A 23,474-nucleotide genomic window follows, 5' to 3' on the forward strand; every position below is an offset into this window, starting at 1 on the left:
GAAAAGAGAGCGTTGTCTCACATGTTGGATCAAAGTCTTCCACAGGTGTTCAGCTGGATTAAGAAAACCACAGCATTTGATTCATGTCAATGTTAGTTCGATTCTTTCATTGGAAGCCTATCTAAATCTAAAGTTAAACAAAGTATTTATTAGTGATCACATGTAAAGTATTTGGCAGCGTTGGACTCGGAGTGACAGAGCACTCGCAGGAAACCCATCAGACCGAGCCCCGATAACCGGAAACATTTCATATTTATGTTCACCTTTATCTCACAGGGGTTGTACTCACACTTATCAGGGGATAATTGGCCAGTTTTTAGTGACCTGAGCAGGCCAACCACCGTCTTTGTCGTGTTCTTTGGATGTGATCAACAATGTGTGTTTTAGGAGTGTTGTTTTAGGCTTGTATCTAATCTATGTCATCCTAAAGTCTTGGATCATTCAAGGACATACATTACAGAGTGAAAAAGTACCAGCTAGGAACATAGGTTATTTAGTAAAATACAGAATATGAATACATAATGTCTAAGAATAAAGCCAATTATAACATCATTTACACGCTCAAACCTCATGCCATTTGGATGTGTCACGGTTCAGATAGGTAGAGGTAGGACCCAGATGCAGTTCTTCCAAACGTAACAAGGTTTATTAACAAAAACAGGGAGCAAGAACAAAAAAACAAGACAAGGCCAAAAAACATAAAGCGCGGCAGAGCCGGATCAAAAATACTTAACTATGAAACAAAAAGGAGACTATGAATAAGCAAAGGAACACAAAACAAGACTGAGATCGGCAAACTGAGACTTATCTGTGTGGCATAAAGTGAGGTGAGGATTCTGCAGCGACTGAAAGGAAACCAGGAGACTAAATACTGTGGAGGGAGTGATCAGTGAATGAGCTGTGAACAATTAACCAGGTGACCTGAGTGAACCGAGGTGGGAAAAACAGGACTAGAACATAACTGAAACCATGGTTAAAACATAGACTGTGAAAGAGCAGACTGTGACAGGATGGAGGCATTTTCATCCTGGACGTGATCACTCCCAGAACAATGGAAATGTTTTAGCAGAGAATAAACCTGATCAATTAGAAAAACCTTGTGCTTGTTTGTAGCAACCAATCCTTCTACAGAGAGAAGTGAACCTAAACCCTTCAAAACTCAAGAACTGGAGGCTTTCATGGAGCACTTCCACTTGGTGGACAGCAACAACAAGTTTATGAGGGATGCAAAAGACTACAAGCTGTCTTTATTGGACTGTGCTGTGTGCATTGAACTGGAACAGTAAGGTTTACAGGAAACTCACATATACTGACTAGTACATGCTTTTTGACTCAAATGGTTCAACAGATCACAAAGTGGCTGTCATCAGAACGCTGTACCTACCGTACCTGTGTGTACCTACCAAGGCTGAGGGTAGGAGTCAGAGGAGTATGGAAATATATATATATATATATATATATAGACCTCTATGTAGGAGAGATCAGACAACAGCTCTACAAGAACATGGCACAACGCAGGAGAGACAGTCAAGACTCAGCAGTGCACCTACATCTGAAGGAGAAGGGACACTCTGAAGACAGTAATGTACACATACTGGACGGAGAAGACGGGTGGTTTAGGAGAAGATGTTAAACTGGAAAAAAAAAACATCTTGAAACAGAAGAGATGGTCCCAGGTATCACCTTCCCAGGACCTACAATGCACCATTGTCACTCCTCCTCAGGCAGTTTCACAATCATTCACACATTGGAACCTTGGATAAGATTAGCCCTTTCAGGCAGGTAGACAATTCAGAGGTGATAATGACTCTAACGACATGCTATCGCATTGTTCTGGGGGTTCAGCGACACATGAGACTGTAACAACCCTCTCTGCTCATCAGCTGATACTCCACACCATCTAGTTCAGAACTAAAGAAGCCTTTCAGATAACAGATGAAATGACATCAAGATCCAAGACGAAGTCCAGTTGACCTTATTCCAGCTCTTATGATTACAATGACTGAGAGTCTTCATCTAACCTCTGAAAGATAAATGATCCCAACAGCTTAACGGACCCTCCATATCAAGTCAGAGGCATTTAAATAAGATTTTTAAATGGTATTATTGATCAAATACATTTTTCTAAATCTCGTATTACTGTAAAAAGCAAGATTATTTTTTTGCATGGAGTGGTTTAATGATTTTGGTATACTTTATTTATTTTATTGTTACTATTTGTATTATAAATGTGGGACAATTATGTTGTAATTTTGTGTTGTTTGCAATTCTAACAAGGATCAGAGTAACTACTGTATCATCAGTTATTTTCTTTTCTCTCTTCATGTGTAAAGAAACAGTTTCACTCTGATGAAATAAACTGTTGAAAGTTGGGAGTGTGGGCTTGTCTGTCTGAAATAGTCTTTGTGTGGTTTACATTACAAATATATATATTAAAACAACGTAATCAAAATGCTGATTATATGTCAATAAATTACTATTCACTATAATCTGGGATATTCTGTAGTAGTTTTAACATTCACTGTTGTGATCAATAATGTGGTTCAATCATTTGATGCCTGCTGTTAAGGGCTGGTGGAGAGAGGACTGGTCTGTCTGAAAATACATTAATCTGACTCACACGTTTCAGACTGTAATAAATAAGATCCACGCGTGGTTTTACAGTAATTTCTAGAGATAAACGGTGGGAAACATTGAACACCCACTGTGTGGTTAAGTTAGGCAGCCAGTTGCCTCCACCAACAGCAGTGTGTTTGCAGGCACATAATTAAGCTCTGTTTAATGAAAAGCGATCAGCTGAAGTTCATTGTTTTTACATCATATGTTTGAATAAACATGTTATCTTGATGTTAAACTCGTATTGGTGGAGTTATTGTGTATTTTAAAGCATTTAGAAGAGAAATCCGAAGGAAAAGTCAGGGAGCATTGCCTCGCCCGGGGACAGATGGGACCGTTTTAAAGGCTTTCCAAACAAAATACAAAGATGTTTTCGTGTTTGTGGGGCTTCGCCGTGAAGACAAACTTCTCCTTTATGAGTGTGATTTATTGAAAGCTTAAAGTATTTTCTTGAGATGTATATTTAGTTGATTTTTCGGTGAAGAGAAAACACAAGTGTCGCTCTGTTCCTGCCTTAGCTGCGAGCAGCCAGCTTGGTTGAGTCTCCACGGTTCTCATGGTGTGTTTAAGTTCCAGCCTTTGCTCGGAGATCCTGATCAGTCTTATCGGACAAGTTACGCTGAGATTTAAGCATGGCAGAAGTAGCACCCGCAGCACCCGCCGCCCCGGCGAAAGCCCCGAAGAAGAAGGCGGCGGCAGGCAAGCCGAAAAAGAAGGCCGGACCCAGCGCCCGCGAGCTCGTGCTGAAAGCTGTGGCCGACTCCAAGGACCGCAAAGGACTTTCTCTGGTCGCGTTGAAGAAGGCTCTGGCCGGCAAGGGCTACGATGTGGAGCACAACGCCGCCCAGATCAGGCGCTCCATCAAGAGCTTAGTGGAGAACGGCTCCCTGGTCCAGACCAAAGGAACAGGAGCCTCCGGATCCTTCAAGGCAGCCAAGCCCGCTGAGAAGCCCAAGAAGGCACCGAAGAAAGCCGCGGTCAAAGCCAAGAAACCGGCAGCGAAAAAACCTACAGCCGCCAAGAAGCCCAAGGCAGCGAAAACTACTCCCAAGAAGGCAAAGAAACCCGCCGCCGCCGCTAAGAAAGCAACCCCTAAGAAGGCAGTAAAGTCCCCGAAGAAGGCTGCAAAGAAGGCCGCAGCACCCAAGAAGGCTGCGAAGAAGGCAGTTACACCCAAGAAGGTCGTGAAGAAGGCAGCAAAAGCTAAATCTCCAAAGGCGAAGAAGGCCCCCGCCAAGAGGGCAGCCAAGAAGTAGATCTGTTCACTTCTGTTTCCCTCAAAAAAGGCTCTTTTAAGAGCCACCCAAATGTCTCAAGAGCATATTTCCTATCTTTTACCTGTCAATTTTGATATTTATATTTTTATACATATAAGACGGTTGTTACTGTGGAGTTTCCTGTCGTTCCGATGTTATAACCGGACATCTCTCAACATTTGAAAGTATGTAGAATATTTATTCAAAGTTGCGCTACTAACTGCAGAATAATCTATTCATCCGTTTTCATCATCTGATGTTGGGTGGAAACCCAGATTTCCTCTTCCCAGCAACAGCTTCAGAGAAAGAAACAAAGACAAAAGTCTCTGGCAGGTTGCAAAAAACAATATTTTAACGTGAGCAGTACGCCAAATCAGTAAAAGTATTTAGTTTATGAGTATATAACTAAGGAACGGAGTAATAGATGTTAGTTATCACTATTCAGCAATTAAAGCAATTTAATTTTTATTAAAAATGTAAAAACATACATACATATAAATAGAGAGAGAATTATATTAAGTTTGTACATCTATTTGTGTCCTGGTACACACAGATGAGAAATCACTGAGATTTTATTATTTATTGTTTTATTATAGATTTTTCAAATCTTTTCTAATGTCTGTTCTCTATGAAATTAATGTGTAATTATTTAATTAAAATTGGGTAAGATCAGCTATGTCACTGTATAAGAATAACATATAGATGATAGAATATCAGAGCCGTTGTATTTTCTGAATCTCGGTCACTGTTAGACGGAAATCTCGCAACTTTCTACAGTAACATGACGTCAGCGTTTCTGATTGGACGATCACACTGCAGCTGTGTCTGGCCAATAAGAGCACAGAAGGCGGCTATAAAAATGAGCGTTGACCTTTGTTACCGTTATTCTGCTTACAGTTTGTACAGTATTATACACTTAGCGTTAAAAACATGTCTGGACGTGGAAAGACCGGCGGCAAAGCCAGAGCAAAGGCCAAGACCCGCTCATCTCGTGCTGGACTGCAGTTCCCAGTCGGCCGTGTCCACAGGCTGCTGAGGAAGGGCAACTATGCCGAGCGTGTCGGTGCCGGAGCTCCCGTCTACCTGGCCGCCGTGCTCGAGTATCTGACCGCTGAGATCCTGGAATTGGCTGGAAACGCCGCTCGCGACAACAAGAAGACTAGGATCATCCCCCGTCACCTGCAGCTGGCTGTCCGCAACGATGAGGAGCTCAACAAGCTGCTCGGCGGCGTCACCATCGCTCAGGGCGGCGTGCTGCCCAACATCCAGGCTGTTCTTCTGCCCAAGAAGACCGAGAAGGCCGCCAAGGTTAAATAAGCCTCCAGCATCTTCAACCACCTCAACGGCTCTTTTAAGAGCCACCCACCCACTTCTAACGAGCAACTCCTAATGATTACACCAACAAAAACACCTATAACTACTACTGTCATGTCAGTGATCATAACTTTATGATAATGTTACTTCGTCTCAATTCTTTTCAGGCTAATATAAGTATAACGGTATAAGTGTTTCATTATTGCAACCTGAATTTATCAAAGCAGAGACAGCCTTCACCTCTTCTACTTTAAACCAAGTTTTATGTATTTTATCCATTGGACATTAAACTAAACGTCAAATATAAATCTTATTAGGAATGCAATGATGCACATGTTTAATAAAAACATGAACATACGACATTTTCAGTTGAAAGTAAGGCTGAGGATGAATTGTCACATGATTAATTTAGCTGTCACTAAATGTACTCATGGGATCTTTCTTTGTGGCCTTGACTATTTTTCCTGTCCACATTTATTGTGGTGGCAGAACTAACTGTTCATCAGCTATCAGACTTTCCTTTTACATATAGTTCAGACCTACATTTATTTTATAGAAACTCAAGGATGTCGGGCCACCATGTTTTTTGCTTTTAATTTTGTCAACAACCGGAAATTCAGTGTTATGTGGCCGGCGGCTGACAGCAGGAGGAAGTAGAGAAACTGAGGGCTGACTGCTCTCATTCACGTCCGCAGCCTGCCTTTAAATCCCTGAGCTCGCTGCTGCTCAGACATCAGTCTCAGCTGAACCAACCACTCAATCAGAAGACATGTCTGGACGCGGCAAAGGAGGAAAAGGACTCGGCAAAGGAGGCGCTAAGCGTCACCGTAAAGTTCTCCGTGATAACATCCAGGGAATCACCAAGCCCGCCATCCGCCGCCTGGCCCGCCGCGGCGGAGTCAAGCGTATCTCCGGCTTGATCTACGAGGAGACCCGCGGAGTGCTCAAGGTCTTCCTGGAGAACGTCATCCGTGACGCAGTCACTTACACCGAGCACGCCAAGAGGAAGACGGTCACCGCCATGGACGTGGTCTACGCGCTCAAGAGGCAGGGCCGCACTCTCTACGGCTTCGGAGGTTAAAGCGGACATCTTTACTCGACAAATCAACGGCTCTTTTAAGAGCCACCCACACCTCTCAAAGCACTGTTCCTCAACCACAAACATTTATAACTCTTCAAGTTGTATTTTAAACTATTTTATCTGATTAACATTGTTATCTCAAAGCATTTATTACAAGTTTGTACTAACGTATTCATCAAAGCACAATTCCTCTTTGTCATGATTACATTAGACCAGATAGTCTAACAACAGTTAGATCAACAGTTCCTGTTGTTTATGTCACGATTACATTGAATAAAAAAATAAAAAAAGTGTAAGTCGACAATTAATACATAATTTAAACTATTTTTAATTACTTGATTTCAGCACAGTACATTCACAGTACTTTTTAGTTATTGTAGTTGTGTTATGGAGAATTGTGTATTTACTTTATTTTTGTGCCAACAAATGTACTTAACGGTCGTTTCCAGCAGGCCGCCCTGATAGGTCGGTTTGAACTTTTTTGTTTTGGCGGTTAGGTCACGTGTACAGATTGGACCAATCAGCGTTGAAGCCGCCCCGGCGGGGGCTATAAGAACCGTCTGCACCGCAACGTCTCCTCTATTAACTTTCTGTGAGAAGACTAGAAAGGCTAAAACAAGCTATGGCTAGAACCAAGCAGACAGCCCGTAAATCCACCGGCGGCAAAGCTCCCAGGAAGCAGCTCGCCACCAAGGCTGCCCGGAAAAGCGCCCCAGCCACCGGCGGCGTCAAGAAGCCTCACCGTTACAGGCCCGGTACCGTGGCTCTCAGGGAGATCCGTCGCTACCAGAAATCCACCGAGCTGCTCATCCGCAAGCTGCCCTTCCAGCGGCTGGTCAGAGAGATCGCTCAGGACTTCAAGACCGACCTGCGCTTCCAGAGCTCCGCCGTCATGGCTCTGCAGGAGGCCAGCGAGGCTTATCTGGTCGGCCTCTTCGAGGACACCAACCTCTGCGCCATCCACGCCAAGAGGGTCACCATCATGCCCAAAGATATCCAGCTGGCCCGCCGCATCCGCGGAGAGAGGGCTTAGACTCGCTACACCCAAACACAACGGCTCTTTTAAGAGCCACTCACTTGTCTTACAAGAGCTAAGGTTCTATAATCTGCAAATACATTTAATTAAGTCTATTTAATTTATATATTATATATTAATTTACATTATTATATACATATATATATATATATATATAGTCAATCTAAATCAGGTTACATGCAGGTTTGAAAAGTGAGTCAAAACAAAGTAAGTAATTATTTTAGGTGTGTACTTGCCAATGTTGTCACAAGACTGAATTTTTGTGACAACAAATCACAAGAAGAAAAATCATACAAATATATATATATATATATATTCTTCTTGAAACTCAATGGCTTTAGCTTATTTTCTGTTATAAACGTGTAAAAAAAAAAAAAAAAAAAAAAAAAGTTTTGAGCACACATGCTGCTATACCCCACACATTTACATCCATATAATAGGATAATTGGGTCATTTAGAACCGCAGAGACACATTATTTACATTACATTTACGTTACATTATTATCAAAGTGCAGAGAAGCTGTTTGTTCTCACTTTCTTTTTTAGATGTTATTCCATAACATTGTAAAAATCAAACATTTTCTCGCGCTTTATGCTTTACACCTGCACATCTGACATCTCACGGTGGTGAGACAAAAGACATATTTGAATCATAAAGAACTCATATTTAAAGATAAAGCACATGTGGAAGAGGAAGATTTCTCCAAATATGAGGATAATTTCGATGTCAGTTCAGATTGTTCTGATTGTAAAACTGAATTTGAAGATGGCCTTCACAATAGGTCTTCATCCCCAGTGAGAAACCCCCCCCCACCAAGCTGCTAACCTACTACAGATGGTACCAGGGCCCACACGATTTGCAGTGGCTCATGTTCAGGATATCAAGTCATCCTTTGAGCTGCTGATTCCTTACTCAGTTCAGATAATTATTCTGGATATGACTAATCTTGAGGGGAGACGACAGCATGCATCCTTGCTGGTGGCTACAGGTCTGTTTGTTTAATAGCATTTTAGCATCACAGTTTATTCACCCAGAGCAGTGGTTCCCAAACTTTCACCCTTTTGGTACATAGGAAAATGTTTATTTCACACACTGTAATTCATAGAAAACTCAACCTTTCTGGAAAAGTAAACTGCTATACACTACAACTTTTAGAATGAAAAATAAATAACAAACCACCTTTACAGCGTAATTATTTAAAGTCTGACTGTTTTCAAGCACCTTAACTGTGTACTTATGTTCAGTGTAACATGTTTCTTTTTTTAATATTCAACACTGCTATCCATTTTTTACAAATTGCCTCTGAAAAAATGTGTTTTAAAACATGAACAACTCCCTAAAGGTTGTGCAAAAATGACATCTTTAATCCTCATTTTTCAGTGATTGGCTTCATGCTGCAGATCTTCACAAATCTGGGTTGCAGTTTTGATCGTCTCTGGGACGCATCGACAGGCAGAGCAACAACGTCACTTAAGACCTTTCAAATGATATCAAGAGTCCTCAGATTTGACAACAGAGGTACCAGAGCAAGATCGGAAAAGCCTGCTCCCATCAGGGGTGTCTGGGACAGATGTGCAGCTGCTTCCACTGATTGTCAGCCCAAGGCCAGAGGCCTCAGTGGAGGAACAGCTTGTCCCTTCCATTATGTACCCAGTAAGTAAGGGAAATATGGCATAAAAATCATTGAGAGAAACCAAGGAAAACGTGTGGTCAGTAACTGTTAGAAAAATTCTCTCAAAATTAGGCTCAGAGTCGCTGGATACGATTAACACAAAACATTTATTTCTTGCAAGAAAGAGACAAGTCCGCACAAATCCACACAACCTGTCGGGAAGATCTCCCTGACAAAATGGTGCTCCAGCTATTTATGTTGTTTATGCTTGCTGATCACACAATGTTATGAGAAAAGGCGCTTTTCTCCCCATTCATTATTATGGGAAGGAACATTCAATGTTATGGGAAAGTCTAGTACCAGAGTCAAAACACTTTTGCTTGAATCATAGAAGAGGAAAAGATGGAGGGACTCTTCTGTCATAGTATAACTATATAATTTTTCCAACAGTAACCAAGGAAAACAACATCACTTGTGACACTTTCTTTACCAGCTATGATGTTGGACAAGAACTTCTCAGGAGGAAACTTACCGTGGTGGGCACAGGGAAGAGAAATAAAGCTGAGCTGCCTGCTGAAATGCTGCAGGTGAAGGACGGGGCTCCACCTGAGTTTGCTGTTACAGAAAAACTGCTGTTTTCTCATATTTCTATTAAAGTTCTACTGCTGAAAAAGAGCCTATGTCTATGGATCAAAATTGACCCATAACACCAAAGATGTTATTGTATTTAATAATGTTAAAATGAAAAAATAAGTAAAACAAACTTTTTTATGAGATGTGTTCTAATTCCCCTCAGTAACAGTCAGCTAACGCAACAACCTTTGAATTGTTTATATAATTCTCTTGAGCTTCATTTTATCGTTCTTGAAATTTAAATCGAGGGGTGTGCTGACAAAAAAAGACTGAGAGTCCCACACCAATAATATTAAAAGCAATATTTTCATGGATAAGGAAGCCTAACCGAGAGATGAGAAACAAACTGGATGATAGATCTTTGTTTTAGTGTATTTTATTGCTGATTTAAGACGTGTCAAAACCAACCAGTGAACAGAAAGAGAAACACAAAAGGTAAGTTAAGAAGGTAAATTTGCTGCATAATTTGCCTCTTTCAGTTACTGTAGCGTCAAGAAGAAGTCATTGATGTCCACCCACAGATAACTGCATCGCTCAGAAAGAAAAACTAATCTGTTTTACATATACCTGGAATATGTAATTGCTGTAATCAGATCCAGATCGTGGCGAATATAACGCTTGAGGGAGGCCTCCAGCCTTCTCTTGATATCTGACACGCTGCAAAGAATTTGGGGAAAAAGCTACAACAGGTTTTCAGTCTTTCCACGGACAGAGAAACACTTCTCAGGTCAGCGTTTTGATGCTTGTGAATCTGTTTCTACAACCAGAACAAAAGAGGACGTGAAGACACAGTGAACCTCCTCTGATACTGCAGCAAGTAACCAATAGAGGAACGATTCAACATATATTTGTAACTTAGCTGGTCACCAGTATTTTTAGTTTCCCATCTGCACTGAAAGGTTTGTATATCTGGTTGTATATGGACTTTACTTTGCTTCGTTTCCACAGATAATGTTGCTTGGTGTCTGACGTCATGTACACTCAACACTCGTGGGCGCCCATGTGATTCCTGCCGCCATCGGTCTACAGATGACTTTGGCCGAAGAAAAATGAATTACAAATGGTCATTTTCATCAACCTTGTTCATCATTTTCAGGTCTGCCTCTCATATGCAAAAGCTTGTATGTTGACTTAAAAAGATTTTCAAATGACACTTTTATCACTGATTTTTCTTCTCAGGTGACACCAGATTTGAAGAGTTTCCAACAGTGTTTTGCCCCCAGAGTACAAGACAAGGAGCTTTCTTGCTGCTACTGATTAAAACCACTAACAACCACCACCTTCTCCCAAGATGATGCTTTCACTTTAACAGATGTGAACTACCCAAATATAATCTTACAGTTCTTGCCAAACTCTTACAAATTGTGAAATTATAATTTTTTTATTATTATTTATTAAAAACGTTCTTCTACAAATGCAGACAATACTACAATAGAAAGTCTAAGAACCGTAGTCAGTGCGGTTAAATGAGTGCCATCGGATCGGATTAATGGCTAAATTACAATAAATTATTTAATTAATTTAGACACCTTAATCTGACAAGAAAATGGATCAGATCCGGTTACTCGCGATTGAATTAAGACCCCGAGATTACTCGATCCAAATGCCCACTTAAGGTGCCTGGAAACGACGGTGGATCGGATCGAGCGTTCTGCGCATGCTCGAGATTTTTTCCCGCGATCGTCACCCGGAAGTGGAAGGAGACGATATTCCTGTTGTTGTCGTCAGAAAGAAAGAAGCAGCGCGATGGAGAATGCGCCGTTGTGCATCGTCTGTGCCATAACCAGCTCATCACAGATGGAGAGGGACGCAGCTTCATCTCGCTCTGCGTTCGCCATCTTTCTGAATGCCTGAGTTTGTTGTTGTTGGTGGTGAAGACGCCAACAGGAAGTGGCTCTATTAGCGATAGCTGAAATGGGGACAGCGCCACCTATGGTACCGGGGTATGACATGCTTTGTGCCAGTGATTCCATTCATTCACCGCCATATATCCAAGGATAATTACCCTCAGATAAGGAGCAGAACCCAACTATAGCTGTAATCCAGCTGATCTCAGCCTCTCTGGTTATCAGCTGATACTCCCCACCATGTAGTTAAGAACTGAAGAAGCCTTTCAGATGGGAGGTGAATCGTCTTCTAGATCCAAGAAGAAGAAGTCCAGTTGACCTCGCTCAAGCCTTTGTGACGATGGGTTCTTTTCTCCTCGACGTCTACACAAACGCCTCTTTTGGCAGCCAAAAAAAGCTGCTAACCACCAGATAATCTCATCATGTAGACCCACTGAGTGTCTACGCTAAGAAAGAGGCCAACTTATACAGCTATATGGCAATGTGAAACTTTCTGGTAGTTAATTAAAATCACCCAAACATTGACAAATTTTAACCTCTTTTTGAGACTTTTGGAACCTTCTTTACAGTTTTTATATATATTCATAGCATCACGGCATGGGATGGTTTCAGTGCATCACCTGATAAAACTGCATTTGAAAAAAATACCTTTACTTGTGTGGATAAAAATCTTGCAGATATGTGATTTTAACTTGTAATATAATCTGTATTTCATTGTCGGCCCTCCCTCTTGGTCCTTCACATTTGTCATTTGTTTCCGCTCTTTCTTGAATGTAACAGAAGGTGCCTGTTGGTCAGAAATACTGCAAAACATAGTATGTAGTATAACAGGACAGAACTGTAAAGAAAACCATTAAATGGTAAATGGACGGTACTTTTCTCGTGTAGTTGACCACTTTAACACCACATGCCACATTCACTCATACAGCATGTCTTAGTCAGTGCTTTATTATATTATATTATAATTATTATATTCATATTCACAGATGGACGCATCAGGAGGCAACGTGGGGTTCAGGGCCCAAGGATGCTTCATCATGCAGCCCGGGGAAGCCAGGAGTCGAACCACCATCCTGGTTGGTGGGTGACTGCCCCCCCCTCTTAGTTTAGTTGTCATTTTTAATTCCTTCCTGTGGACACGTTTGCTTGTAGTAATCAAAGCTCTGATAACTTGAACACTAATAAAGTACTTGAAGTACTCGCGGATGTCATAATTTCTCTACTTCTGTCTTTGTCACTCAGGTCTCAGGCCAGATAACCTGAGATGATTGATGACGTGTAATATTGCATGTTTGCCATATAACTTATACAGTGTTCAGGGATCTGTTGGCAGCCAAATCGCTCCATATTGATAAGGTTAGATTAACCCTTATTAGTCCCACAGCGAGAAAATCCACATTGTTAAAGAATCAAATACAGTATAGAAGGCAAATAGGAAGTGAGAGAGAAAGCCATGAGGACAATATTATATATACAATGGATATTAACAGTAGGGAGACAAATTAAGAGTAATATGTATGTATGAACAGGATATAGCATCTCACAATTGTCTTTTGATGATATGTCAGGATCAAGAAGCAGACCTGATCATCTGCTCATCACTTTTTCCAGGAGTTGGTCCTTGTCTGGAGCTGAGAAGGACTGCGTTCTGGCCAACTAAATAAGCTATTTGTCCTATGATTAACCTGCATCAAAATGTTTCAGAATGTTTTTATGAAGGACAAACAAAAAACATGCATTTCAGCTTTACTGCAGCTCCTGCAGCCTCTTCTTGATCTCATGGTTCCAGATCTTCACTGCTTATAACTCCACTTCCCCGCCTCTCCCTCTGCTCTGAGGAGGCTGTGAATCAGAGGAAGTTGAAGTCATCGTTGAGTCCAATATTAGAATGCCTGAATAAAATAGTTGCTCAAAATTCATGCACATTTGTTTGTGCATTATATTATTTCTATGCAAGTCCAGAGTTGCTTCATTTTCATACACTCCAAACACTGACTTTACTGTTGTAAAGTAGCTTCATAACGTAATGAACATAAATCTGAAAATGCAAACAGTTGCAAGAAAAGCTGGAACATTTAAATTCTCATGATTTTTGTGTATTTGTGCATCACAAATATCATTAAATAAGCAGTCTTATTATTGTTAAGTCCTAAAACATTACCATACCTTATGTTTATGTATTTAGCAGACGCTTTTATCCAAAGCGACTTACAAATTAAGATATAAAAAGCTATATAAAAAGCTAACACTTTGCATTTGTTTGTGTTTTTTGCCGGCCCTTTCACCATGTTAACAAATTAATTTGCATGGCAGGCCTTGATTTTACAACAGTGGTGTTAAATTGCTTTACTGTACAAAAAAATCACATAAACTATTTTTTTTCATGAAGTTGTAAAGTTATTAATATCAGAATTTGGTTCTCATGCTAATTACTGTTGGGATTTATTATTCAGAGCTATTTACAACATTTAATCTGTTTTTCACCCTCTGTAAATTCCTGTAAATATAAAGAATTCTGCACTACCTGGTTGCTTGATAACGTATCAGTAGATTAATTCACTTTAACAGAGGGACATTCAGTCATTGAACAGACACTATAGTGTTTGCACAAGTGCAACTCACATCAGGAAGTGGCAGGGGGGGTGTACTATGAAGCAAGATTAATAACATAGTGAGGTTTGTTGAGCCTCAGGTCAGTTTTTATTGTACTGAAGGTGTCTCACTTTTAACCTGCTGGATCATCATGGGACCTGATCCTGAACACATCACCTGCTGCAGAGTAGTTTATGTTCAGAGTTCCAGGTAAAGTCACGTCTAAAATGCTCCATATTTTCACCAATTCTGTTCTTGATAATCTTCTAGATTGAAAAATCTCACTGAAACTACATATAAATGTCATCTATGCTGATGTCTCACTTTAAAACTATGTTAAAAGTTTTAATTGATGTTTAAAAAAAAGTCTGATTGTCAAATTACTGACAGAATATCATAATTTTTTAACCAGTCACTGAATTTAGACAATCAAATGTTAAGATCTCCAAATTTAATCATAACTCATTGTCATGCTTTCATCATTTCATCATTCATTATTTATCATGTTCTTTATGAAACCTGCTCAGCTGAACCGTATGACACTGAAGATGCATTAAGTTACAGTGAAACTGCTGACTGTGCATCATGTTATAATGGAAACCATGGATTCAGTTACTTAATCAAAATGGGCAGTGTATGTTTTTATATTTTGTCCTGATTTGCCAATCAGTTGGTTCTGATACAGATTAGAAAACGAGTCAATATTTATATCACTGAATCAGTAAAGTGAATTCTCTTTGATTTGCTCTGAGTTTGAGCTGATTTCCTCATCAATATGGGACAGGATCAGGTCAAATGCACTTATTTACTGCTTTGTAATACAGCTATCAACTGGATAAATTATGACCTCAACTGAATACAACTTTTACTTAGATGGGGTGGCTGTTTTAACTTTTTGTTGTAAAATAAATACGTTCATTTGGCATGCTGGGTGTTGTTGGGCTGCTGGCTCTACTTCCACATGCAAGTTCCTTGCAGGTAAAAAGGTATCCAGGTCATTTCATTTTAAGTTTAAACAAAGAAACCTTTAGTCTTTAGTCCAAAGACAACTTTATATTAGATAAATATAATATAAGTTTGATCTAACCTGCTTTATTTCTTTTGTGGAGTTATTTTTATCTTTAAAACTGGACTGAATAACATTTATCCTCTTCACATTTATCTTACACCAACAACATTTACCTGGAACGAGCAATAAAGACTCGGTATTTGTTTTATTCAAAAAAGGAATATTACTTGTTACTTTCATGCACAGTTATAAAAAGACGTCTGTAGCTGGGAGAGAAGAAAACCTCTGGATAAAACGAAGTTATAGATTTCTGTCACAGTTCTGATTAAGGTGAGCTTTGGGATGTTTACTTAGGTGTATGGGAGTCAGGAAGTGTAACATACTGACTAGTTTCATATTCCGAATCAGGTTGCAGTGACATGTTTTTGCTAGTTTCTTCCTTAGAATATTTGCAGAACACAGAAAATACAAATTGTGTGTTTTCTATAAATTTTGGGAAAAGGAAGATACACATATTTTAACATTTCTGTGTAATTTGATCAAGATGTGCTGATACAGTTATTAAGAAACATTGTGTCATGACCATAAATGTTGTCATTTGAGAAGGAAATCCTATGAGAAAGTCATGTTAAAATGTAATAAACCATACAGGAAATCCACAGCTTTGCTTTAATCAAATTATACTTAATTAGTCACAATAACAGTCTTTTATTGGTTTTTCGTGTCAGTTTTAAAAGTGATATCAGTGTAGAGTAACTTCTAGTGACAGCTGGAGAAATAGAAACAACAGAAACTTTATAATTTGTTGGAGTTTCCCATAATACTAAAATATAATAACTTATATGAATCAAATTAGTCCAAAGTACAGGTTTTAAAGTCTAAAGCATTTTTCCCTCATATTCAGTGCAGTGCAGTCAAAGTCTGGATATCTATTCATGCTAACTTAATTTAATGTATTTAAAGTTGATGTGTCTAAAGTGTTGTTTACTGGTAGCTTTTGGTTTGAATGTTGATATTGAAATGCAGTTTATTCTTGCATTGTTGCATTTTGAATATAGAAAACTTCTGGGAGCACAACACCACATTCATTCTACAGATTATAAATGTAATAATCATTCTTTGGTGGTGAAGAAATCAGAGAAATAAATATCAACAGCCCACAGGGCAGTGCTGATACAATAGCATTGGAGCCAGAGTGGGATTATGAGCATATATTGTTGTTTAAACATGGCTTGGAAATAGTGTGAGAAGTTTCTGAAGGATGTTGTATATTTGGCTAGCATAAACCATCTTCCATGTTGAAAAAGCTTCCTATTAGTTACTACAGTTGTGTACTTGTTTTTCTGATTTCAAGTTGAAGTCCAGGAATTTCATTAGTAGAACAAAATGGTTAGACACAACTACTGTTCTCTTCATGCTAGTTTGCTGTATAAGAAATGCTTTAGATAAGATGCTTTTCAGCTGTCCACTGTATCTTCAGCTTAAGGGTAAATTTAGTCTGCTTAGCAGTGTATTTTTTGGGTAATATTTGTGTAATTTTTAATGCAAAAAATCCCATGCTTCTGTTAGCCCTATTCTTTCATTGGAAGCCCAAGAACAAGCAGGAGAAATCTTTTATTAAACAAAGTATTTATTAGTGATCACATGTAAAGTACATTGCAGCGCTGGACACTTGACCAAGTATAATTGGCCTGTTTTTTTAGTGGCATGAGCAGGCCAACCGCTGTTTTAGGAGGGTATCTAATGGACCAGACCTATCTACTCCAATAGAGATGTTTTGTCTGACCCAGTTGTTTTGTTTCGCTATGTCATCCTGAAGTCTTGGACTGTTTAAGGTCATCTATTGTGCCGTATGAGCAGAGTGGAAAAGTGCCTGCTCAGTACAGAGGTTATTTACTAAAATACAGAATATGAATACATAATGTTTAAGAACAAAGCCAATTATAACACTTCTGTGTTTGTATTATTCTTCTATTTACTACCAACTTGAGTATGGCATTATTGGAATATATTTCCTTACAAACGTACTTATTAACGGTCGTTTCCAGCAGGCCGCTCTGATAGGTCGGTTTGAACTTTTTTGTTTTGGCGGTTAGGTCACGTGTACAGATTGGACCAATCAGCGTTGAAGCCGCCCCGGCGGGGGCTATAAGAACCGTCTGCACCGCAACGTCTCCTCTATTAACTTTCTGTGAGAAGACTAGAAAGGCTAAAACCAGCCATGGCCAGAACCAAGCAGACAGCCCGTAAATCCACCGGCGGCAAAGCTCCCAGGAAGCAGCTCGCCACCAAGGCTGCCAGGAAAAGCGCCCCAGCCACCGGCGGCGTCAAGAAGCCTCACCGTTACAGGCCCGGTACCGTGGCTCTCAGGGAGATCCGCCGCTACCAGAAATCCACCGAGCTGCTCATCCGCAAGCTGCCCTTCCAGCGGCTGGTCAGAGAGATCGCTCAGGACTTCAAGACCGACCTGCGCTTCCAGAGCTCCGCCGTCATGGCTCTGCAGGAGGCCAGCGAGGCTTACCTGGTCGGCCTCTTCGAGGACACCAACCTCTGCGCCATCCACGCCAAGAGGGTCACCATCATGCCCAAAGATATCCAGCTGGCCCGCCGTATCCGCGGAGAGAGGGCTTAGACTCGCTACACCCGAACACAACGGCTCTTTTAAGAGCCACTCACTTTTATAAAAAGAGCTCAGATTCTATGATCTGCGAATACATTGTATGAATTAAATCTATTTAATTTATAATAACACTTATCGAATGGAGATTTTGGGAGAACTTCCACGCTATATTGTTTAAAGCAGAGAAACGAGGGTCACGGACTCTCTAGATAGACTGGAATGCGGAAGTCACGTGGGTAACGGAGCCGCATATAGTTCCAAATATCAGTAGTTACACCTTTGAACATCTGTCAGACTTTAGCTGATTGCTCTGCAACTGAGTCAATGGCGTCATTATCTAATGTGGTAAGTTTCAGTTAATTAACAGTGTTAACCAGCTATGACTGGTCTAGCTGGTTAACACTTCACGTGTACTGGTTTTTACTTCCAAGCTCTTTTTTTTTCCCTGTTCATCCAAGAGTTTTTTATACGATTCTCAGCCTGAATCTACGAGTTATTTTTATTTGTGCATCATGACATGAAGGGAGCTTTCCAATAGCCTTGCTTCTCCCTGTAGGGCATAGGTGTCAAACTCTGGCCCGCAGTGTAATTATATTTGGCCCGCGAGGCAATTTCAAATAAATATTAGCGCTGGCCCGGCAGCGCTGTAACACAGCTTATACTACAAATCCCAGAATGCTCTGCTGTTGTTTTGGCGCGTCAATTAGGACAGATGCAGATACGCCCCCTCCTCTGTGTCAGTAGCATCTATGCTAGCGATCTTTTTGCTCACTCCTTCGCCTGAAAGCCCCGCATCCCCGTGCCTCTCCCCCAAACTTCGACCTCAAACCACAGCTGTCACTGTTACCCTACCAAAAAAATGGCGAAAAGATAGGCAGAAAATAGAACTTTTCTGGACAGAATATCTGTTTAAATTTGTAAAAGACAAACCTGTTTGTCTTGTTTGTGGAGCCAACGTGTCAGTAACTAAGGAGTAACTAAGGAGTAACTAAGGCGTAACTAAGGAGTAACTAAGGAATAACTAAGGAGTAACTAAGGAGGACAATATTAGACGACACTATGAAACTAAACACCAGGACAAATATAAGGACCCGGACACAGTTCAAAGGAGCCAGAAAGTAAAGGAGATTAAAAGAGGTTTGGTTTCACAACAGAAAATGTTCACAAAAGCCACAACACAAAGTGAGGCTGCTGTAAAGGCAAGTTATATCGTGGCAGAAGAAATCGCCAAATCAGCCCGACCCTTTAATGAGGGAGAGTTTGTAAAAAAAAGTGCATCATGAAGGTTTGTGACCAAGTGTGCCCAGAGAAAAAGCAAGCCTTTGCAAACGTAAGCCTGAGCAGAAACACAATAACTGAGCGCACATGCGAGCTTGCCACCAATCTGCATGTCCAGTTGATGGAGAAGGGAAAAGATTTTGTTTCTTTTTCCCTTGCTGTGGATGAGAGCATTGCGCAGTTGTTTCGTCCGCGGCGTGGACTCAAATCTGTGTGTTACGGAGGAGCTTTTTGAATTTAAATCCATGCAAGGCACAACCACAGGGAAAGAAATATTTGAGGTTTGCAAATGTAATGAAATAAACCTGCCGTGGGATAAACTTGTGGGATTAACCACTGATGGTGCGCCAGCGATGAGTAAAAGAATGAAAATTATAAAAAGAATATAAATAAAAATAAATAATATAGAAATAAAAAGAATGGACTGGTAGGCAGTGAAGAAATATGTCAGTTTCTGGAAACCAAAGGGAAGGACACAGCAGAGCTCCGGGAGCAAAAGTTTCTGTGTGAGCTGGCCTTTCTGTGTGACATCTCCAGCCACCTTGATGCGCTGAACCTGCAGCTGCAGGGACGCATCATCACAGATATGTGTGCGTCAGTGAGAGCTTTTAAAACCAAGTTGTGCCTGTGGGAGAATCAGATGCTACAAGCACACTTTGGCCATTTCCCCTGCTGCCAAACCACAAAAACACAGATTTCTACCGTTTGCTGAAAAACTCAGATTAGATTAGATTAGAAACTTAGATTTGGACTGCTTAGTAATCCCTTCACAGTTGTTGTGGAAAAAGCACCAACCAACCTCCAAATGGAGCTGATTGAACTCCAGTGTGATGAAACGCTGAAGTCAAAGTTTGATGCTGTTCATCCCTGACACGATGCCTCAGCTCCGCACCGAAGTTGCTCAATTGCTCTCCATGTTTGGTAGCACTTACCTATGTGAGCAACTTTTCTCCTCAATGAAGATAACGAAAACGTCTCACAGGAGACGTCTGACTGACGAACACCTTTGTTCGATAATGAAGGTTTCCTCAGCCCAAACCCTGAGCCCCGACATTGATGAACTGGCATCCAAGAAAAGATGCCAGGTATCTGGCTTGGGCACATCAGAGTAGATCAGTGTGTCGCAAAATGAGCTGTAAATACATTTTCTATGCACACATAGTGTTATTTTATTTTCAAATTTATTCACCTGTGTAAGAAGCTAATTTTGACATTTACCTCAGAAGGCTGCAAACAGAAAGGAGGCATTAAATTTTTATTTAAATTTTATTTGATATGCCATTGATACGTTTTTATTACTATTGTTATTATTATTAGCAACTCAATTTCACACCCCTGGACTTTAAAGTTCTATAAGCCTTGCTTGTTCAGTATTCATTGTTAAATCAGAACTTGTTGGGTTCCATATTAAAAGGTTAATTTATTCAACCTTGGCCCGCAGCTTTGTTCAATTTAAAATTTTGACCCACTGATTATTTGAGTTTGACACCCCTGCTGTAGGGTATCCGTGGCAATTAGTTCCATGAAAGATGCACTGGAGCTCAATTTTCTGGACCCATGTGATGTGACAGAGCACTCCTGGATTGAATTCCTTCAGCCTCATATGCTATTTCCAGACTGTCATCATTTTGCTTAATCAAACCCATGCAAACTCCACACAGAAAGTCGAGAGTTGAACCTGCAACCCTCTGCTGTGAGGTGACGGTGCTAAAATTTAAATAATTCAAATAAATAATTTGACTAATTGGACTATATATAATGGGAGATGTGATCTATGAATTCTGCAACTGTATGGAAAAATAAATAAATTAAAGTAGAAAACAAGATATTTGCTGATGCACCTAACAGTTGAGTCAAGTTTGTGTATAATCTACTGCCAGGTAACAAGTTTATTTTATTCTAGACAAAATTAATTATTTACACTATTTTTAGTCGTTATGCTTTTTAAAAAATATATATATAGTAGTCTAGATTAGGGATATTGCTTTAAGAAATATTAAGCAGGTTAATCAGACAACTAGTTTATAATATGATTTACATAGATTATAAGTGTTTGTGGTTGAGGAACAGTGCTTTGAGAGGTGTGGGTGGCTCTTAAAAGAGCCGTTGGTTTGTTGAGTAAAGATGTCCGCTTTAACCTCCGAAGCCGTAGAGAGTGCGGCCCTGCCTTTTCAGCGCGTAGACCACGTCCATGGCGGTGACCGTCTTCCTCTTGGCGTGCTCGGTGTAGGTGACAGCGTCACGGATGACGTTCTCCAGGAAGACCTTGAGCACTCCGCGGGTCTCCTCGTAGATCAAGCCGGAGATACGCTTGACTCCGCCGCGGCGGGCCAGGCGGCGGATGGCGGGCTTGGTGATTCCCTGGATGTTATCACGGAGAACTTTACGGTGACGCTTGGCGCCTCCTTTGCCGAGTCCTTTTCCTCCTTTGCCGCGTCCAGACATGTCTTCTGATAGATTGGTTGGTTCAGCTGAGACTGATGTCTGAGCAGCAGCGAGCTCAGGGATTTAAAGGCAGGCTGCGGACGTGAATGAGAGCAGGCAGCCCTCAGCTTCTCTACTTCCTCCTGCTGTCAGCCGCCGGCCACATAACACTGAATTTCCGGTTCTATATATTTATTATATGACCATACATGCTTTATAAACACCTTATTAACAAAGTTAAGACCTTCATTTCATAAGTATCACATTTTAGATGAACCATGTGTGATTTTTGGGTAAAAATGTAATAAACATTCATTCATTCAAGTGGGTGTATATAGTTAATACATTTATAATATATGGATAGAAAGAAAGTGAGTATTTTATAATCAGTGGTCACTTTTAATGTGATTTGGAGGCGGCTGCAAACCTATTAATGTGCCGTTTTACTCCTTTAATTGTAATTTATTACTCAGTGTATTTATGCTTTATTACTGTGTAACTATATTCCTTTTAATATGCTTATTTCTATTAAACTAAGCTTTTAAAAGTACAGTTTGTCCAGTGGAGCTAAATAATTGTCCCTGGGGGGAGTTAAAGTTCACTAAAACTGACCTTTAATGGGATTTAAGAGACAAGAGAGGTGTCTGCTTAAAGTTTGAAGAATAAAGAAATAAGTTTACGAGCCTACAGCCACTTATCCTGATGCAAGTTTCAACGTTACAAATTATGGTTTCAAACGATACCGACACAATTTAATTTGTTGTCAATTGGCTTCGATAATATAATCATTAGGAGTTGCTCGTTAGATGTGGGTGGGTGGCTCTTAAAAGAGCCGTTGAGTTGGTTTGAAGATGCTGGAGGTTTATTTAACCTTGGCGGCCTTCTCGGTCTTCTTGGGCAGAAGAACAGCCTGGATGTTGGGCAGCACGCCGCCCTGAGCGATGGTGACGCCGCCGAGCAGCTTGTTGAGCTCCTCGTCGTTGCGGACAGCCAGCTGCAGGTGGCGGGGGATGATCCTGGTCTTCTTGTTGTCGCGAGCGGCATTTCCAGCCAACTCCAGGATCTCAGCGGTCAGATACTCGAGCACGGCGGCCAGGTAGACTGGAGCTCCGGCACCAACACGCTGAGCATAGTTTCCCTTCCTCAGCAGCCTGTGGACACGGCCGACTGGGAACTGCAGTCCAGCACGAGATGAGCGGGTCTTGGCCTTTGCCCTGGCTTTGCCGCCGGTCTTTCCACGTCCAGACATAATGTTTATAGTTAGGTTTCAGGTATTAACAATCCAAGTACCCATCTACAGTTGACTCCTTTTAATTTATATGGAGACTGAGCGCGTCATGCTGGTCGCTCATTGGTTACGTTGAGCTTCAGCACAGCTGTCCAATCAGAAAAGAGTATGTAAATGCTCTACATATTCTGCGTAACTTCCGGTTTTCAGTGGCTTTCGTTTTCGAAACAAGACATTACCACCGATCATTTTTCATGTCATAAACAGCACATCCAAAAAACGTCTACAGTTTTATTACAGCCATACTAGGGGTGATTTAGATCTAGATTAATTTCTGTTTTTATTATTTAATTAATCACCAAAAGAGGAACTGTTCCTGTACATCTTGGTGCGTTTCTACTTCAAATATTTGTTATCTATCAAAATAAAATAATAAAACCACAACAATCTGATGTGTCCCCCCCTCAAAGGAAAATTTTCAATGTATATTTTCTGTAAATTGCTTACGTTTAAAATTTATTCCAAACATAAATTGATACACTGAATGAAAAGACCACTGTGGGTGAAAGCGTCCAGTCAAACTCAATGATAGTCATTTAGCAAAACATTTAAAAGTATTTTGGAATTTGAGAGTAAAACAATATTTGTGTTTTTATGAGAGTAAGAATCATAAAACGGTAGATTTAAATTCCTCTGGGAGGTTGTCATCTCTTGTTTTGTGACCAGAAATCAATCTTAATGTGACTGGTTGATATATACTTTTAAGACATTTTGTAAACATATTTTTGAACTATGACTATTAGAAATATTTTTCTTTTAGAACAAATACCTCCCACTGTATGCCAATAATCACTTTACGTGGCATCTTTAAATAATGAAATGATCATCAACAAGTCTGGCAACCTTCAAAAAAGCAGTTTCTTTCTC

General features: G+C 40.4%; 7 protein-coding genes across 7 annotated transcripts; 5 read left to right on the forward strand and 2 right to left on the reverse strand.

Moving 5' to 3' along the window:
• Window positions 1-3,233: 3,233 nt before the first annotated feature.
• LOC140282983 (histone H1-like) lies at window positions 3,234-3,939 on the forward strand. The gene has a single exon (XM_072377593.1). The coding sequence runs from the start codon at window positions 3,249-3,251 to the stop codon at window positions 3,870-3,872; it is 624 nt and encodes a 207-aa protein (XP_072233694.1). The 5' UTR covers window positions 3,234-3,248; the 3' UTR covers window positions 3,873-3,939.
• An 862-nt stretch (window positions 3,940-4,801) lies between these two features.
• LOC140282985 (histone H2A-like) lies at window positions 4,802-5,269 on the forward strand. The gene has a single exon (XM_072377595.1). The coding sequence runs from the start codon at window positions 4,803-4,805 to the stop codon at window positions 5,187-5,189; it is 387 nt and encodes a 128-aa protein (XP_072233696.1). The 5' UTR covers window position 4,802; the 3' UTR covers window positions 5,190-5,269.
• Window positions 5,270-5,690: 421 nt separating this feature from the next.
• LOC140282986 (histone H4) lies at window positions 5,691-6,493 on the forward strand. Its single transcript, XM_072377596.1, has one exon. It carries the CDS (start codon window positions 5,956-5,958, stop codon window positions 6,265-6,267), a length of 312 nt encoding a protein of 103 aa, XP_072233697.1. The 5' UTR covers window positions 5,691-5,955; the 3' UTR covers window positions 6,268-6,493.
• A 199-nt stretch (window positions 6,494-6,692) lies between these two features.
• On the forward strand, window positions 6,693-7,354 carry LOC140282984 (histone H3). Its single transcript, XM_072377594.1, has one exon. It carries the CDS (start codon window positions 6,890-6,892, stop codon window positions 7,298-7,300), a length of 411 nt encoding a protein of 136 aa, XP_072233695.1. The 5' UTR covers window positions 6,693-6,889; the 3' UTR covers window positions 7,301-7,354.
• A 9,849-nt stretch (window positions 7,355-17,203) lies between these two features.
• Window positions 17,204-17,683, forward strand: LOC140282839 (histone H3). Its single transcript, XM_072377414.1, has one exon. The coding sequence runs from the start codon at window positions 17,219-17,221 to the stop codon at window positions 17,627-17,629; it is 411 nt and encodes a 136-aa protein (XP_072233515.1). The 5' UTR covers window positions 17,204-17,218; the 3' UTR covers window positions 17,630-17,683.
• A 3,280-nt stretch (window positions 17,684-20,963) lies between these two features.
• LOC140282921 (histone H4) lies at window positions 20,964-21,361 on the reverse strand. Its single transcript, XM_072377510.1, has one exon. It carries the CDS (start codon window positions 21,338-21,340, stop codon window positions 21,029-21,031), a length of 312 nt encoding a protein of 103 aa, XP_072233611.1. The 5' UTR covers window positions 21,341-21,361; the 3' UTR covers window positions 20,964-21,028.
• A 796-nt stretch (window positions 21,362-22,157) lies between these two features.
• On the reverse strand, window positions 22,158-22,568 carry LOC140283085 (histone H2A-like). The gene has a single exon (XM_072377737.1). The coding sequence runs from the start codon at window positions 22,566-22,568 to the stop codon at window positions 22,182-22,184; it is 387 nt and encodes a 128-aa protein (XP_072233838.1). The 3' UTR covers window positions 22,158-22,181.
• Window positions 22,569-23,474: the final 906 nt, after the last annotated feature.

Source organism: Leuresthes tenuis, unplaced genomic scaffold, assembly GCF_036924035.1.
Source record: "Leuresthes tenuis unplaced genomic scaffold, fLeuTen1.0.hap1 SCAF_23, whole genome shotgun sequence".
Lineage (NCBI taxonomy): Eukaryota > Metazoa > Chordata > Actinopteri > Atheriniformes > Atherinopsidae > Leuresthes > Leuresthes tenuis.

Bases quoted from the DNA above. Each gene is read 5' to 3' on its own strand.
- LOC140282983 (XM_072377593.1), top strand. From the start codon at position 3,249: ATGGCAGAAGTAGCACCCGCAGCACCCGCCGCCCCGGCGAAAGCCCCG.
- LOC140282985 (XM_072377595.1), top strand. From the start codon at position 4,803: ATGTCTGGACGTGGAAAGACCGGCGGCAAAGCCAGAGCAAAGGCCAAG.
- LOC140282986 (XM_072377596.1), top strand. From the start codon at position 5,956: ATGTCTGGACGCGGCAAAGGAGGAAAAGGACTCGGCAAAGGAGGCGCT.
- LOC140282984 (XM_072377594.1), top strand. From the start codon at position 6,890: ATGGCTAGAACCAAGCAGACAGCCCGTAAATCCACCGGCGGCAAAGCT.
- LOC140282839 (XM_072377414.1), top strand. From the start codon at position 17,219: ATGGCCAGAACCAAGCAGACAGCCCGTAAATCCACCGGCGGCAAAGCT.
- LOC140282921 (XM_072377510.1), bottom strand. From the start codon at position 21,340: ATGTCTGGACGCGGCAAAGGAGGAAAAGGACTCGGCAAAGGAGGCGCC.
- LOC140283085 (XM_072377737.1), bottom strand. From the start codon at position 22,568: ATGTCTGGACGTGGAAAGACCGGCGGCAAAGCCAGGGCAAAGGCCAAG.